The sequence below is a fragment of the Solanum dulcamara genome, chromosome 12, assembly GCF_947179165.1.
Source record: "Solanum dulcamara chromosome 12, daSolDulc1.2, whole genome shotgun sequence".
Taxonomy (NCBI): Eukaryota; Viridiplantae; Streptophyta; class Magnoliopsida; order Solanales; family Solanaceae; genus Solanum; species Solanum dulcamara.
This window is the reverse complement of record NC_077248.1, coordinates 50,892,987-50,910,171: the sequence shown is the minus strand read 5'-3', so window position 1 is coordinate 50,910,171 and position 17,185 is coordinate 50,892,987. Positions and strand designations below refer to the sequence as shown.

At 35.0% G+C, this 17,185-nt stretch overlaps 1 protein-coding gene across 1 annotated transcript; it reads left to right on the top strand.

Moving 5' to 3' along the window:
- The first annotated feature begins 832 nt into the window (after positions 1 to 832).
- Positions 833 to 13,104, top strand: LOC129876176 (cationic amino acid transporter 9, chloroplastic). Its single transcript, XM_055951525.1, has 8 exons — positions 833 to 1,113; positions 2,291 to 2,700; positions 8,402 to 8,578; positions 8,698 to 8,922; positions 9,009 to 9,185; positions 10,172 to 10,408; positions 12,478 to 12,567; positions 12,684 to 13,104. Exons 1-8 carry the CDS (start codon positions 840 to 842, stop codon positions 12,825 to 12,827), a joined length of 1,734 nt encoding a protein of 577 aa, XP_055807500.1. The 5' UTR covers positions 833 to 839; the 3' UTR covers positions 12,828 to 13,104.
- The last annotated feature ends 4,081 nt before the right edge of the window (positions 13,105 to 17,185 follow it).

Here is a 17,185-nt window from a genome sequence, read left to right as displayed (position 1 = left end):
TTTATATTTATATTTATATTTTTTTTATTTTAATTTATTTTTTATTTCTACTATTTTTTTTAAAAATAATTTATTATTGTAATATTTTCCAAATATATTTTTTTTATTTTTATTTATATTTCATTTCATTCTCATTCTCAATCTTTACTTTTTCATTCCATGCAATTTTTCATTATTTATTTATTTATTTATTTATTTATTATTCTATTTTTTTTTAAAAATAATTTTGTTAGTAAAATAATTTTTAAAATTATTTTATGTACGTTGTGTTAAAATTTGATATAAGAGCATTATGTTAAACTTTTTGTTTTGAATTTAGGATTTATGTCATATTTTCAATTTTATTAGTTTTAGTACTATTGACTTGATATTTTTACATTGCAAAACATTTATTTTTTAGTTAAACTTGATAGATTATTTTTTTTCCAAATATTTTAATAATTTTATGACATTATATTTATAATATTAACATTTTTGTCAAACATACATTTCACGATGTTCATAAAAAATTTATACTTTTAGTTTATTTGATTAAGTTATTTAAAATATACTAATTTAAAAAATATAAATAAATTATTTTTTTATAATATTGGTTAAGAACATATGTTTATTAATTCATATTTAATTTAATATCATTTATAAAGATCCTTATTTGTCTAATTTAAATTTATAATTTAAAAATTTAATTTTTATTTTTAAAATTTAATACAACTTTATTAAAATTATACTATCAAAAATAAACAAATCATCATAATTGCTAGATTGTGTAATTACTATGGTAATAATTAAGCCAAATTTCAATTACTCTCGTGTCCTAATTTAAGCTGCTGTTGTTGCTAATGAGGAGAGAATCGGAAATTCAAATGAGTACTCGGGAACGCTCTGAATCTTCTTCCTCACCTTCGGCTCCGTCATGGTTTTCTCACTTCTGGTCATCGGCGCTCCGGTCCAAACCACTGGCTTCGCCGTCGGAGACCACTATCCGTGCTGCCTCCGGCGAAGGTCTTGTCCGTCGTCTCGGTCTCTTTGATCTTCTTCTTCTCGGTATTGGAGCATCTATTGGCGCCGGAATCTTTGTCATTACCGGCACCGTCGCCCACGATGCTGGTCCAGGTCAGCTTGCAATATAGAAAGTCAATTTGAATAACTGTGGCATCTAAAACGGACTAGATTAATTTATTTTTAATTAAAAATTAATATTAAATCTTAGAGAAACAAGGGAAATTAGAACAATAAATGTATTATTTATTGATAATTAAGTATAAGTAATGCTTGAGTCCGCTGGACACTATTTCATGTTAAATGTTTGTTGGGATTAAGTTTCTCTATAAAAAGAGGTGATAATCACTCAATGATTGATATGTCTTATGAAGACATAATTCTTCAATTTAAGAAGGTGAGAGGCGGCGAAGAATTTAGAAAGTAAGAGCAAATGAGAATGTGTCATGACACTTGATTAAATTTTATCAAAAGTGAGAGGATGCATTAGTAATATGGAACGCGTGTAAATGACCTTCAATTTGGTATTAGTTGCATGTCTCTTGCAAAGTAGGATTCCTCGTGAAAAAACTGGAAAAACACCTTATGATTGTGGAAAGATTATAAACCTAATTTGAAATATTTGAAAATGTGGGGGTGTATAACTAAAGTTCTTTTATTAGAAACAAAGCAGCATGAAGATTGTTCTGGTGAAAGAGCTTTACAGTTTGTGCAATGCACTAATGTTGATAATGTCAGCAACGTCTTGTAAAAAGATCTGATTACTCCAAAAATTTAGAAACGAAAAAGATCTATTCTTAAGGCTAATTACATTTTCTTTTTGCCTTAATAAAATTCTAAGGTTACTTTCTTTCCATACTGTTCACTGTATGGCACCTTTTTACAAAGTACTTTCCAGCTCCTGCTTTGCAATAACTCCAGGGTGTTTTTTTGGCATTATTCAGGTAGTTCCCATAATGTTGAAAACATGGTCCAAATTTGTTGAGTGACTTTGCAATGAACCTATTACTGCTAATCCATATATTAGTACTACTAACTATAATAATATTAGTAAGTACTAGATGTTTTTACATTTTCCATTGTCATATAAATCTTAGATAGGGGTAAAAAGACTCCTAAAAACATAAGATTTATGGTAAACGTACTAACATGAGTACATGACTAAAGCATAGTCCTAACTAATAGGTATTGCCTTTATAGATCTGTTTCTTCCATTGTGCGCTATTTTTCTTCCATAGTATGAATGTGTTATTAATTTTTCATTAATGACGGTTTATATTTTCTAGTACAGGAGTCACTGTCAGCTTCATAATTGCAGGAGGATCTTGCGTGCTCAATGCTCTCTGTTATGCTGAGTTAGCTTCACGCTTTCCAGCCGTTGTTGGGGGAGCATACTTATATGCTTATACAGCTTTCAACGAGATTATTGCTTTCCTTGTATTTTCACAGTTGATGCTTGATTATCATATTGGTGCAGCTAGCATAGCTCGCAGTTTAGCAAGTTATGTGATTACTGCACTAGAGCTCATTCCCTTCCTCAAGAACAACATCCCAAGTTGGGTTGGACATGGCAGTGAAGAAATATATGGAGCATTTTCATTTAATTTATTAGCTCCAATTCTCCTAGTGCTTCTGACTATTGTTCTTTGTCGAGGTGTTGGAGAATCTTCTATATTAAATTCAGTGATGACAATGACTAAGGTGATCTTGCCATCTACTCTTTGTCCTTTGTTATTTGGCATAATAGGTGAGTTTGTTCTTCTTGGTGATTGATTATCATTTTGGTAAAAGGTTCTTCTGATATCAAAGTGTAGGTTCTTAAGTTAGTGTAAACATTGCCTATGCAAGTTCAAAAATTAGTTAACTAAAGCTAAGGAGATTTAAGTTCTCTCGTAATCTGAAGAAGAGGATAGCTACATATATTTGCTAGTGTTTTATGTATAGATGCTAAGAAAAAGATGTGGATCACTTCTTATTACATTGCCAAGTGGCTACATGCCTATGGTGGATTGTTTTGAACTAGTTCAGTGTGTAGCTCGGTGATGCCATGTTCAACTGAATGACGAGTTGCATAGTTGGTCCTTTAGAAGAAGGAAAAGGAAACACAGGGCATGGGATGTTACCCTGCTGGCCATCATGTGAATCCTATAGAAAGGAAGAAATAGGAAAGCTTTTGAGGGGATGGAAAATGGTTCTTTATAAAAAAGAAATTGCTCTTGTTAGATAGTTTTTGCTTCCCCCATAAAGTTTTTATATCTGTATAGAAGGTTGGGTATCATTTGTAGAGAACCATGTTTTTATACAGGTCCTCTGCTTTCATGTGCACAACTTCTATACGGGAGTTTTTTTCCAGATTAATAAATTATTTACCTTATCTAGAAAAAATTGAATTCCACTACAATCAGATAATCTGCTGTCATGAAGGAGGAAATGGCATCAGCACTGCTACTTGATGTTTCAGTTGTGGTTCTAATATGTTGAGTCCTAGAGTAGCAATCAATTTAATATTCAATAATATTCTTCTCAAATATTTCTCACATGGTATCAGAGCCAGGCCCATTCCAATTTGTTGTTCATCGATGTTGAGCCCCCATTTATAAGTGTTCATGCTCTAGTTGAAGTCTGGGCGTGTGGAGGAGTGTTAAGAAGTCCCACATTGGTAGAGACTTGGACAAATCTCCTATCATGAACTAGCTTTTGAGGTTGAGTTAGAACCAGGTGCCATATCGTTACATGGTATCAGTGCCAGGTTGATGACTCACCAATGAATTAATTCACCGAACATCTTGTCTGGACACCTCTCAGGAGAATGGTGTAGCATAAAGGAAGAAGATGCATCTCATTGAGACTGCTCGCACTCTTCTCATTGAATCCCATGTTCCGCTGCGTTTTTGGGGTGATGCAGTCCTAGAATCTTGTTATCTAATTAGTAGACTGCCCCATCTTCTATTTAGAATCAGGTTCCACATTTCATACTGTTTCCTCACTCTCATCTCTACTCTATCCCCCCTCGTGTCTTTGGGAGCACATGCTTTGTTCATAACTTGGCCCTAGGTAAAGATAAATTAGCCCTCGTGCTCTAAAATGTGTCTTTCTTGGTTACTCTCGAGTTCAAAAAGGGTATCGTTGTTATTCACCTAATCTTTGTCGCAGTGTTGTGAAAGGCGATTGCCTCTTCGTCAATGGCGAGAGGCGACAAAGGCAAGAAAGGCATCGTCTTTTGTATTTGCTTAAAAAAAGCAACCAATTTAGGGTTTTAAAGTTCAAAGGTAATTTTAGGGTTTTCTTTCCAAATTTGCACAGTTGAACTCGTAGACTGTGATTCCAACTAGTCGACTCGACTAGATTTTTCCGGCTACCAGCAAGACTTTTCTGGCGACTCCAAAGTCCCACCAATACGATTTCTTCTTTTCTTCTTCTAATTTCTTCTTCCTCTATTTCTTTTTCCTTTTTCTTCTTCAGACTTTAGAGTTACTTCTACCTCTATTCTTTTCTAACTGTTGACTTTTGTTCTATTTTTTTCACTCAAGTTCTAAACTTTTAGCATGTACTATCTATTTTCAGTTTTGAATTGAAATATTTGCTAATATGTTATTGCTATTGGGATTTTGATTATTTATATATGCAATTAAATAATTTATTTTTTTGGTATTAATTGGCGTTGCACTTCGAAAAGGCGAGAGCCTCGCCGCAAGGCAAACCCTTATCGCCTTTTGTCACCTTTTGTTGTCCAAAACACTGCTTCGTCGATACTTTATGTCCGCCAATGTCACATTCTTTGAATCTCAACCTTACTATACATCTTCTGATCATCCTAATGTCTCTAAGGTCTTACCTATACCTCAAGTCTTACCTGTACTGACTTTTGAGGTATCTACAATTACTTCTACATCTCCAGTTGTAGTGCCCCCAGCCCACCACTCCTGACTTATCATCATTGTCCGCGCCCAGCAGTGTAATCAAAGGCAAAAAGCGCAAAAAAACTCTAAGGTCTGTTGGGGCTTTAAGCTCAAAGCGCAAATAAAGCATGAACTTTAATGAAAAAGGTGCAAAGGGACAAAAAGATACAAATACATATGTTTAGTCTAAGACTAATAATTATAAATATGAATGACAAATATATGACCAAAAAAATTGAAAAACAACTATGTTAAAGTGAAATATCAATTGTTTAGTGTCACTTCTTTAGAAGAGGTTCATTGGCAAGGAAAAGTTTGCCTTAGAGCGAGGCAAAACGCTCAACACGTTTTGAGCCTTGCTTCAGGGCTTAAGCGCGATTAAAGCGCTCGCCTTTGACTACACTGTCGCCCAACACTTTTCCTAGATGATTCATGTCCTGTGCCAAACCCTGCTCTTACTGTGGACTTGCCTCCTCCTAGCCAAGCGATTGCACTTCAAAAAGGTATACGATCCACTCGAAATGCTAACCCACATTATACTTTCTTGAGTTATCATCATCTATCATCACCCCATTAGGCTTTTGTATCATGTTTGTCCTCTATTTCCATTCCTAAGACTACAGGTAAAGCACTTTCTCATCCTGGTTGGAGGCATGTTATGGTTGATGAGATGTCTGCTTTACATACGAGTGGTACTTGAGAGCTTGTCTCCCTTCCTGCAGGTAAATCTACTATTGGTTGCCGTTGGGTTTATGCAGTCAAAATTGGTCTAGATGGACAAGTTGATCGGCTTAAGGTTCACCCTTTTGCCAAAGGGTATACTCAAATATTTGGGCTAGATTATAGTGATATTTTTTCTCCCGTGACTATAATAGCATATGTCTTTTTCTATCTATGACTGTCGCTCGTTATTGGTCTTTTCACTAGTTGGACATTAAGAATGCTTGTCTGTATGGTGATCTTGAGGAAGAAGTCTATATGAAGCAATCACCTAGTTTTATTACTCAGGGAGAGTCTAGTACCCTTGTATGTCGATTGCATAGGTTACTCTATGGTCTGAAACATTCTCCTAGAGCCTGATTTGGGAAGTTCAGCACAATAATTTAGAAGATTGGCATGACTCATAGCGGAGCTGATCACCTTGTGTTTTATCAACATTCTACACCAAATCTGTGTATTTATTTGGTTGTTTACATTGATGATATTGTTATCATCGGCAATGATCAAAATGGTATCACTAATTTGAGCCACATCCTTCTCAGTATTTCCAGACTAAAGATCTCGACAGACTGAAGTATTTTCTTGGTATTGAGGTTGCTCTGTCTAGATCAAGTATTGTGATATCTCAATGCAAGTATGCTTTAGACATTCTTGAACATATAGGAATGATGGGATGTAGACCCATTGACACTCCTGTGGATTTGAATGTTAAATTCCTTCTAGGACAGATGAGCCACTCAGTAATCCTGAAAGGTATAGATGGCTGGTTGGAAAGTTGCATTATCTCACAGTGACTAGACCTGCCATCTCTTTTTCTGTGAGTGTTGTAAGTCGGTTCATGAATTCCCCCTTGTGATAGTCACTAGGATGCAGTTGTTCGTATTTTGCAATATATTAAGTTAGCTCTCAGTAGAGGACTACTCTTCGAGGATCAAGGCCATGAGCATATCACTAGATATACAAATGCTGATTGGGTAGGATCATCCTTTGATAGACATTCTACCACCGGATATTGTGTTTTAGTAGGATATCATAGAAGAGTAAGAAACAGAGTGTGGTTGCTCGATCTAGTGCATAAGAAGAATATCGAGCAATGGCTGTGGCAACTTGTGAGTTAGTTTGGATCAAACAATTGCTGAGAGAACTAAAATTTGGAGAACTCGGTCACACAATAATCAAGCGGTCCTTTATATCGCATCAAATCCAGTGTTTCATGAGAGGACTAAGCACATTGAAATTGATTGTCACTTTGTCAGAGAAAAGATACTCCCAAGAGGTATTGTTACAAAATTTGTGAAGTCAAGTGATCATCTTGCAAATATTTTCACTAAGTCCCTCATCGATCCTTATATTAATTACATTTGTAACAAGCTAGGTACATATGATTTGTATGCATCAGCTTGAGGGGGAGTGGTAGAATAAGAATATGTATATACAATCCTACTTAGAATAGGAATAAGAACAAGAATTGTATGTAGTATCCTACTTGGTAAAGAATTGTATTTATAGTGTCTATAAATTAGGTGTCTGTGTAATAATGTAGATACACAATTCAATAATATTCTTATCCAATATTTCTCACAAAAACTGTAGTAGACTTAGCCACATGAAAATATGATTATGGAATGGGAGATAGGGAGATGGGGAATCTGATAGTAAAAGAGTGGGCGGTCTAAAATAGTCAACAATGATCGGAGGTCGGTCAACATTGATTTTCCAAAAGATCCTTCTTGACAAGTATGTAGTTTAAAATAATTGGACTAGTTGTGTTTGATACTCGCTGAAATCGATAAACATAAATGATTTATAATGTGCGTATTATAATATGCATGTAATTCCTCCTTGTCATTTGTCCATCTATTCATGGTTTTCTTTTTCTTTTGGGATGTGACACTAAAAATAAGACAAGAAACATGATGAGGTAGAGAGTTAAGAGGGAGAGGTCAGCACTTTTTATTCATTAATAGGCGTGTGAACCGTGGATCTCTGTCTGGGAAACCACCTTTCTATCTCGACTAATCATTTATGGGATTAGTCAATGTCGTAGTATGAAAAAAAAAGGGAAAATCCTTCATCTTATTTGATAATGAGGAAAATGGAGAGGAAAAAATGAGAAAAGGGACAAGAGTGAAATTTAAGAGCAGGCAGGAAATGAAAAAGGGGAAAAGACAGAAATCAAGTCCTGTCTGATTTGAGTACATATACCATAGAATGTGTTTAACAAGTTAGAACTCTTCCCACAAATAAAATCATATCTAATAGAAAAGCAAATAAAAATCAAACCAAATTGAAGTGATAATGATAGGGTATAATTTTTTTTTTATCTAAAAGATGCCAACATAATTTGAAATTTGATAAGATAAAAGGAAAATATTATAAACATAATGGTAAAATTTTTCTTAACAGTTCAAAAATCTCTTCTTAAAAAAACCGTAAAGGTAAAGTAATCTGAAAATATGGGGAGAAGCTAAAGAATTGGTAGTAGCTCATCTTTTTCTACTGAAAAATTCCGAATATCTGTTATGAGTTACATCAGTAGCAGGTCTCCCAAAATCCCAGAACTTTATAATAAATTTTAAGTTGGTGATGTTTCATTTGTTATTTATCAGGCCATTCATGTGTGCCGGTACTGTGGACTTCCTTAACAAGATATGCCGTCGTCATAATATTATTTTCCTTTGTTTTGGAAAAATTTGTGAAGCACAATAGTTGAATGATTCATTCTTTTAGAATTGACATAAAATGACATGCTGATCTCTGATCGAGAGACAATTTCGCTGCAGGTAGTCATTGTTATTTTTATCATCATTGTTGGAGCTTTTGAGGTTGATGTTTCAAATTGGAGTCCGTTTGCCCCTAATGGTTTTGAATCTGTACTGACTGGAGCAACTGTAGTATTCTTTGCATATGTTGGGTTTGATGCAGTTGCTAATTCTGCGGAAGAGTCTAAGAGCCCACAAGTAAGACTGATTGATATGATACCCTTCTCGCAACCGTCTTTTAAAAAGTATCTAGTGATTATCATCATTCCCTTTTTTCTGTACTTACTGATATGTTTGATGATGAACCTGGTAATCAGAGAGACTTGCCGTTGGGCATAATTGGGAGCCTGCTTATTTGTGTTGCATTTTATGTTGGAGTCTGCTTGGTGCTCACTGGGATGCTTCCATACAAGTCCCTTGGGGGGGATGCTCCCTTGGCCGAAGCTTTTACATCAAAGGGCTTGCAATATGTGTCTGTATTAATCAGCATTGGTGCTATTGCTGGACTTACTACCACTCTCCTGGTTGGGCTTTATGTACAGGTACACTGCTTTTATGTCAAGATGCTGATGTCATTAAACAAGTTACGGATTTGTTCCATAAGAGATGATTTTTTTTTTATGAACAGTCCCGTCTATATCTTGGCCTTGGAAGAGACGGTTTGTTGCCACCACTGTTTGGTGAAGTACATCAAATGCGACACACACCTGTTAATTCACAAATTTGGGTTGGAATTGTTGCCATTGTCTTAGCAGGATTTTTTAATGTGCACATTCTCTCGCACATTCTCTCAGTAGGAACCCTGGTATATTCTTTTTCTTTTATCTGTATGGTTTATACCAGAGCTCTTCTTGTGTATGTTAAATGGCTATATGTTCTGAGGTGAATGAATCATATAGTGATTACTAAGTTTTATACTTAAAAAGAGTCTCATTCCCGAAAATATGTTTTGGCACTCTTGCTCACAGTGCTTTCGAAAAGGAAATGCGCATGAATATACACCCTTTACTCAAGAGGATGCGTGCTATGATAAATGAAAATAATATCTTTACATATTAAATAAGAGAAATGAAAAGCATAAAAAGGTGAGAAGGTTCCTTGGGCTTTTGGAATGAAGCAAGAAACACACATTATGAAACAAATACCAAAATATAACATGACACATGAAAATAAATAGGAAATCCTCGTAAATTTGATAACTATGCTAACTCAGAACAGGTCTCAGGTTTACATCTCTTTTTCCAATATTCCTGTAAATCAGTCACAAAAATTAAAGCACCTAGACAGATTGGAAGAAGACCTGATTGCTGGGTCAATTCTTGTTACGAGATCTCATTCAACTTCCAAATTTAGTGGATATGTTTTTTTCCTTCTTGTTAATTGTAAAAAGAAGAAGAAAAGGAAGTGATGGAGCACTTGCTTTCCTCACCTCATCTGATAAAAAAAAAAGGCACCTTTGTGTCGCATTAAATGGTCTCTCTAAGTGATGCAGCAATCACTTTCAAAACTCTGTATGCATGGAGAGGGGAGAGAAAACTTAAGTCGAAAAAAACTTTCTGTTTATCACTCAGCAAACCCCAAAAAAATCCTTTCTATTTATAATGAGTGATACTTTTTTTCCTTGTGGGTACTTTAGGATGAGTGATGTTATGTAGTTTACACTTGATTTTAGAAGAAAAAAGGTAGTTCTATTGAAAGATGGTTAACATGACCTGTTTCTTGAATGTCTACATACTATATCTGACTAATATAAGATTTCGTATAACTTACGTGGATGCTGGTCTGTTTCAGACAGGATATTCTGTTGTTTCAGCATGTGTTGTGACTCTTCGCTGGAAGGATAATACTTCCCGTCAGGTGTTTGGGAAGTCTATTTCTAGCAGGGAAGAAGGTCTCCTATACCTCATTACCGTTGTCTGTTGCGGGTTTGCTGCAGGAGTCTTTTACCGTTTCGGTGCTTCATTTATATTCTTGATAGTAGCTGTAGTTATTGCAATCTTCGCAACTGCTGCTCTTCATTTCCGTCAAGTAAGTTGTTCCAGTTTTTTGCATTGAGAATCCTAAGACCATAGATCAGGATGTTTACTTGAACCGGTAATTAAGGTATCCTTAAGGTAAGAAAACTGAATGTGAACATTTTATGGCAGCATGAAATTATTCTCTGACACAGATATCTCAGGATCTAATTAGTGGAAAGTTAGACATACTCTGGATTAATTCTTGGGGAAATTTTACAGCATGCTGCATTTTATGATTTGGACCAACAATGAATTATTAATGGATAAAATACAATATTTTGGATTCAATCTTTTGTTAAAAAATGCCATGTTACCTTTTTGCTAAACTTGCAATTAAGCAGCGAAACCTTTTTTTGGCCAATGTTCTACTGCTGACTTCTGATCAGTAAATACATGTTGGTCCTCCATAAACGTATGCTTAATACGTGTGGTGGGAGAGGAATATGACTTTTGAGGATGTAAGTCCAAGCTATTCTTTCTCAATCTGTTTAGGTGGAACACTTTAGCTTATCCAGCACGATCTTATATTTGTGAATTTTTGAATAGCTAAAAAGTTAGTAGTCTCGTAGCCAATATATTCACAGCTACCGTGTTCTTTGTACGGCGTTTTAATTTTTTTTATGCTTAACTTGTGTTTCTAAAATTTTTGTTTGCTTTAGAAAATGCACATCAAGTTCCCCTCCAGAGTTTCAAAGTTACTTCCAAACAAGCTATCTCACCAAATTCAATTCATTAGAAAATTCCCTGAAAAAACACAGAAGTGGAAGGAAATGAAAATGTATTTGATTGAGAAATGGGAGACTTAGATGCTTTGCATACATCACAAATAGGGATGGCAGCGGGGTGGGGCGGGTTAAGTCTTCCCCTGCTAAACTTTTCCCCTGCCCTACCCCGTTTAGTTGTCTGCCCTAACACCTGTTTAGATTCAGCTCCGCCCTACCCTGTTTAGCCCCTATTTACATATTCTTTGTTTTCGTTATCAAAAAAATAAATAAATTTCTTTTGATTTATAATCATTTTAACGCGATCTTCAATTTTTTTTTGCTTTAGTAATTTTCTAGTTTCTTATTTGTTGATTTTTTTGTAATGGTGCTTTTATAATGTTAATAAATTTTTGATTTTGTAAAAATTCTCACGTGGATTATTTTACTAAATGAGTCATTTTATTTTTTTTAAAAAAATGGGGATAGGGGAAGGAAAAATGGGGTAGGGGATCACAAGATGGGGAATCGAACCCTCACCAACAAGGTGAATGTTTAGGTAGTCAACCAACTGAACTCGTAACTTAATGTGTGATATAGATCATAATTAGATTACCATTTTTCCCGCAAAATTCTTAACTTTTAGCTATGTTTGTAACTGCAAATGCAAAAAAAGTTAAAACAACTAAAGAAGAAAGAGCATAGTTTCCGTGCTGCTAATGTTCTTAAATTTGTAGATTATCCAATAGCAACCATCAACATCTATATTTTGGCCAAGAAATCTAGTGACTTCCCATTTTAGATTGAAAAGTATACTCTCTGTACCATCCACTTTGCCATTTAGGATGAACTCATGACAAACCATAATAATATCCTTTTAAGATTACTTTAGTGTACTCTCAGTATCACTTAAAATTAATTCATCATCGGGGAACGAAGCTGAACTACCCATGTACTATGGTGTTGTCATTCAGTAGCTTGAAAGCCATTTATGTAACTCTATCCCCGCCCTACCACCTTCCTGCCTCGTTTAATTTTTGAAAATAAAAATTTTGACCCGCTCCAATTGCCATCCCTAAAATTCACAAACTTCTAAGGAACAGTGAATAGGACTTTTATCACAAATTTTAATCCATTTCAGGGTCCAATAGTAAAACGACATTGCAACCCTCATACATACATCATATTAGGAAGAGCAAAAGCAGCAACTTTAGCCCATCAGTAGAACATATATTTTACCTATATGCACTGTTTTCCAAATTTCAGGTTATATTTTGTCAAACAGAATATAGTATTGTTTCTACATTTCAGGTTATATTTTTCCAAACAGTATATATCATTGTTTTCTAAATTTCAGGTTCTCCTTTGTTCTTCACAGGATTATACTAGTACACCAGGATTTTCTTGCCCAGGAGTCCCCATTCTGCCTACTGTTTGCATCTTCATCAATATTTTTCTCTTTGCCCAGGTTTGTTTACAAAGCTTCATTCATTAACGTAAACATAGTTCAAATACAAATCATCGGATATAATAAACTAAAATGATTGGAGCCCGAGCTCATTTTTCCATTTCCTTTTCTTGCAGTTGCATTATGAAGCATGGGTGAGATTTGTTGTTCTCAGCATTGTTACAGTTGGAATTTATGCAGTATATGGGCAATATCATGCCAATCCTCTAAGTTCAAATACATTAATCATTTACCAAAAGGCACCTACAGAAGCTGATTAATTAAGCCTCGTAATGCTTTTTATCAACTGTAAGAATCTTTGACGCAATATCCTCAAGAACTCGATGAGCTATTGTTTCCCATTAAAGCCACACACAATTGGATTCGTCAAGAGTTGTTGTACCATGGTGTGTATATATGTTAAATTATTTTGTAATCTTACATTTTAGTGCTGAGCAGGAAAGCTTGGTGCTATTTTGAATAACTACACTGTAATTGTAAAACAACAATTCCCTGGTGGATTTCAATGGAACTTTATTGCTTACTGATAAAAAAGTACATGTGATCTTATTGACATGGAACCATCGCAACTTTATAGACTCATCTATAACTTTGCTTCTCGTTTTCGTATCGCCTTTCTAGATTGACAGCAACAGTTTTGTGGATTAGTTGCCGATTTTGAGGACCATGGTCAGAGATTAGCTTACTAAAGGCCCGTTTGGCCATCTAATTTGGACTTCCAATTTGAAGTTTGTGTCTGTTTATGGCATTTAAACAAAACTTGAACTTCAACTTGAAATTTTGATTTCAAATACCAAGTTTACCTTAAAGGAAGAATTTCGTTTACAAGTTTGTGATTTTTTTTTTTTTTAAATGTAGATCTTGGCTTATAATATATTTTTCAGAACTTATAAGAAATAATGGTAAAATTAAGAGAAGATAAGTAATCCTAAGATAAGCAAGTGTCATAGGACCCTTTGATTTCGATGCTTAAAATGCAAAAAACATCCTTGAGCATGTCATGTTGAATTCCTTGATAAGTTGGGGAAGACATCTTCTACGGATCGTATATTTCATATACAGTCATAAAAGATATTCTTCCTCCATAATCAGCCTAAAAATTAAAATTAATAATTTTTTTGAATCCATAAAGGAATTTATGACCATACAATTGATATACGTTCCGTAAATTCTACTTTGAAAAACTTGAGAGAACTATGTTTGAAATATTCTAATACACAATGGGATTCACGATCGAAAATTAATTTATGGTCCATAAACGTCAACGCAGAAAATTTTAGAGAATTCAATATGAGAAATTCTATTTCACGGAAGGATTCATGGTTGTACATTTAATATGTGGTCCATTAGTCTCACCATAGAAAACTTTAGAGAAGGTATCCGATAGAACTTTTTTTTGGCAAAGTTTAATTACGATAAAAAATTTGGCTAGTAGATTTATTACATGGTCTATTGATGGAATGCATGGTCCATACGTAATTTTTATGGACCGTAGATCTCATTTACATTTATGGTCCAAGCACTTATAAATAATTTCTGTAACATCACAACGTTGATTTGAACCCTTAAGGTGCATTTTTTTTGTCATCTTACGATACAAATGGATACTAATAATGTGTTTGATAGGTTATGTCTCCCCAATAGGTAATAAAATGAGACAAGAAAGCATTATCTTCTTAGAATTTTTTTTTACTTTATGGTCCATAAACCACAACGTAGAAAAGTTCTTGAATATGAGGAATTCTATTTCATGGAGGAATTCACGGTTGTACATTTAATATGCGGTCCATTAATCTCACCACAGAAAACTTTAGAGAAGGTATCCGATAGAAACTTTTTTTGGCAAAGTTTAATTACGATAAAAAGTTTGGATCATAGATTTATTATATGGTCTATTGATGGAATGTATGGCCCGTACATAATTTTTATGGATCATAGATCTCATTTACATTTATGGTCCATGCATTTAGAAATAATTTATGTAACATCACAACTTTGATTTGAACCCTTAAGGTGCATTTCTTTGTCATCTCACGATACAAATGGATACTAATAATGTATTTGATAGGTTATGTCTCCAAAATAGGTAATCATATGAGACAATAAAGCATTATCCTTAGAAGAGGTTTTGACTGTATGATGAGTTTGAAGGCTCGAATGAGGAGTAGATGACCACTCAAACTAAGTACAAGAAGCCAAAGGTACTGATACAATCGACATCTATGTCTCCTTTATAGTATAAATTAGATGGGTCTGTCGTTTCAAATCTGGAATCTCCGATAAAGCATCTGAGATCGGACAATTGTGTAGATGAGAGAGTGGGACGGACCTTGCTCTTAAGGGTCGAAAAAAGACCTGGTTGCTTTCTTTCCTGGGAAAGACCAGTCCCTGCAGAGGTAGCAAAAGTGGTTCATAGGAATCCATGTCAGAGAGCTCATGATAGCATAGCTCTTCACCCACTGGTTCAGGTAGTGGCTCAGTTTCTAGTGAGTCCGGAGAGGGGTCTGAAATCGCTCAACGCACTACTAATGTTGAGTTATATAGAATATAGAAGGTGCATAAAAAATTTGAAGTTGATTCCACCTCCCGATTTAAAATACCAGGGTCTAAGTGTCTCCACAATGTAGGTTTGCATATGATAAGAGGCAAGCCGTATTGTAGCTTCCCTAAGGAGAAACAGATCAAACTTAAAGGGCTGAAAGATAACTCGACCATCCTAGACTTGCTTCAAACACCGACATGTATATAGTTCACCGTACCTCCCAGGACCTCATGTCCAACCATGTCTAGTGTTATTTGCATTATCCAGGGCCATACTAGAGCCCCATAGAAGTTTCCAAAACCATTGCAGGCACCACTTGATTTTGTAATAGTTTGTGGGGTTTCCATTGACTTTAATACTACAACAACCAATAGGTTCTATTTTTAGGTGGAGTACAGAGGTCCAAGGAACACAATGGAGTTTGACAAAATAATGTCCACAAGAAGCAAAAAATGCGCATAGTCAGGTCCATTTATCAGGATACCCAGTTTTTCTGACTGTCTCTTCAGCCATCATTTATAAGAGGGACCTCACATTTGAGGCCAAGTTTTGGTGGAATATGGTCATGGTATTACTCTACCCGAGAAAGGTTTACAATACCTTCACAACTTACAGAGAAATACTCATAGCTACCATAATCTCTAGGATCCTCATTAATATGGCAAATATTATGGGAGAGGATATGCAGGATAGGGCCACTTAAAATGCCATATTAATGCCCTTATTCCGTCTAATTACTTAACTATGTCAATTTTTCGTGTTGGTCCACTTCCTCAAGAGGACACAAAGGTTGAGGCACTATATATAGTGGACATTACAAAAAGAAAAAATGAGATGAATCATTAAACAAAGAAGAGTGGGCATGTGCTTATATGTGTTAGGGAAATACCATTGTTAGAAGGTATTCACACTGAGGTACCTCTGAATGCCTTTGATCATATCACCACTCTCAACTGAGCCAACAACTACATCTACTACTCCACCAAGATCTACTTCTAGGCCCATACCCATCCATACTGCTAAACCATCCGCATTAGTCGTTCCCTCTTCCACATCCATGGTCATTAGAGCAAACTTTATTATACTAATTGATCAGGCCAAGAATGCGGTGAAACATGCATCAACCTTGGATTGAGTTCTACTAATATATGTGATCAGGGATATTGATAAGGACTTGGGACTATTGCGGGAGTTTGGGACTATATCTGTCATGACTCGAGATTATCTTCTAGTTGTAACACTATACTTAGAGTTACAAGTGATCCCAGGCTAATTCATGGTTTGGCATGAAACTAAGATTCGTACATATAAACTAAAATAAATGATGTAGAAGTGGAGCCTAAATGGTATAAGAAATACAAATCTTAACATGATAATCAAAATGGAATTCGTCCTATAAAAATCCATAAGTTGGAAACTACTGTCTAATAGACTGTCTGAAAGCCTCAACTAACTCCAATTGTCTGAAAATTAAATGACCGAAATAAAGAAAATAACATAGGGGTTGTCCTTAAAAGATGAGTACTCACCAATACTGCTACTGAGCTGATTAGAAGTTGTACTAATTGCGAGCTGGATATTGAGCATCTGGATCTATATTATAAAATAATACAGCGCGAAGAGGTATGCAGTTAGTACTTTGAATATATTGAGTATATGAGATATGCATCACAATTCTTGTAATTTGAATATGATAAATCTAAAATGCAAAATTAAAATATAGGAACTAATGCAATGACCAAGAAAATCAACATGCAACTGATAAATATTGAACTGAAATAACTGAGTACAAGGTAAATGCAATAATTGAAAACTAAATTGTGACAAATACTAATAACCGACATACTCTGTTGAGCTAAATAGAGTCCAACATGTACCCCATCTAGGAGGGCACTCTATACCTTTCCTGGTAAGAGACACTAATGTCCAAAAACACTAAGGTGTCAAGATTACACTGACGGGTGACCCTTACAACCTATGGTGGCACGTAGTACTAGAATTAGAGATTTCTACTAAAGGTCTCAACCTAAATTAATGAGTGAGCCTTTAATCACTATATCTGCTCGGTGCTAAGTA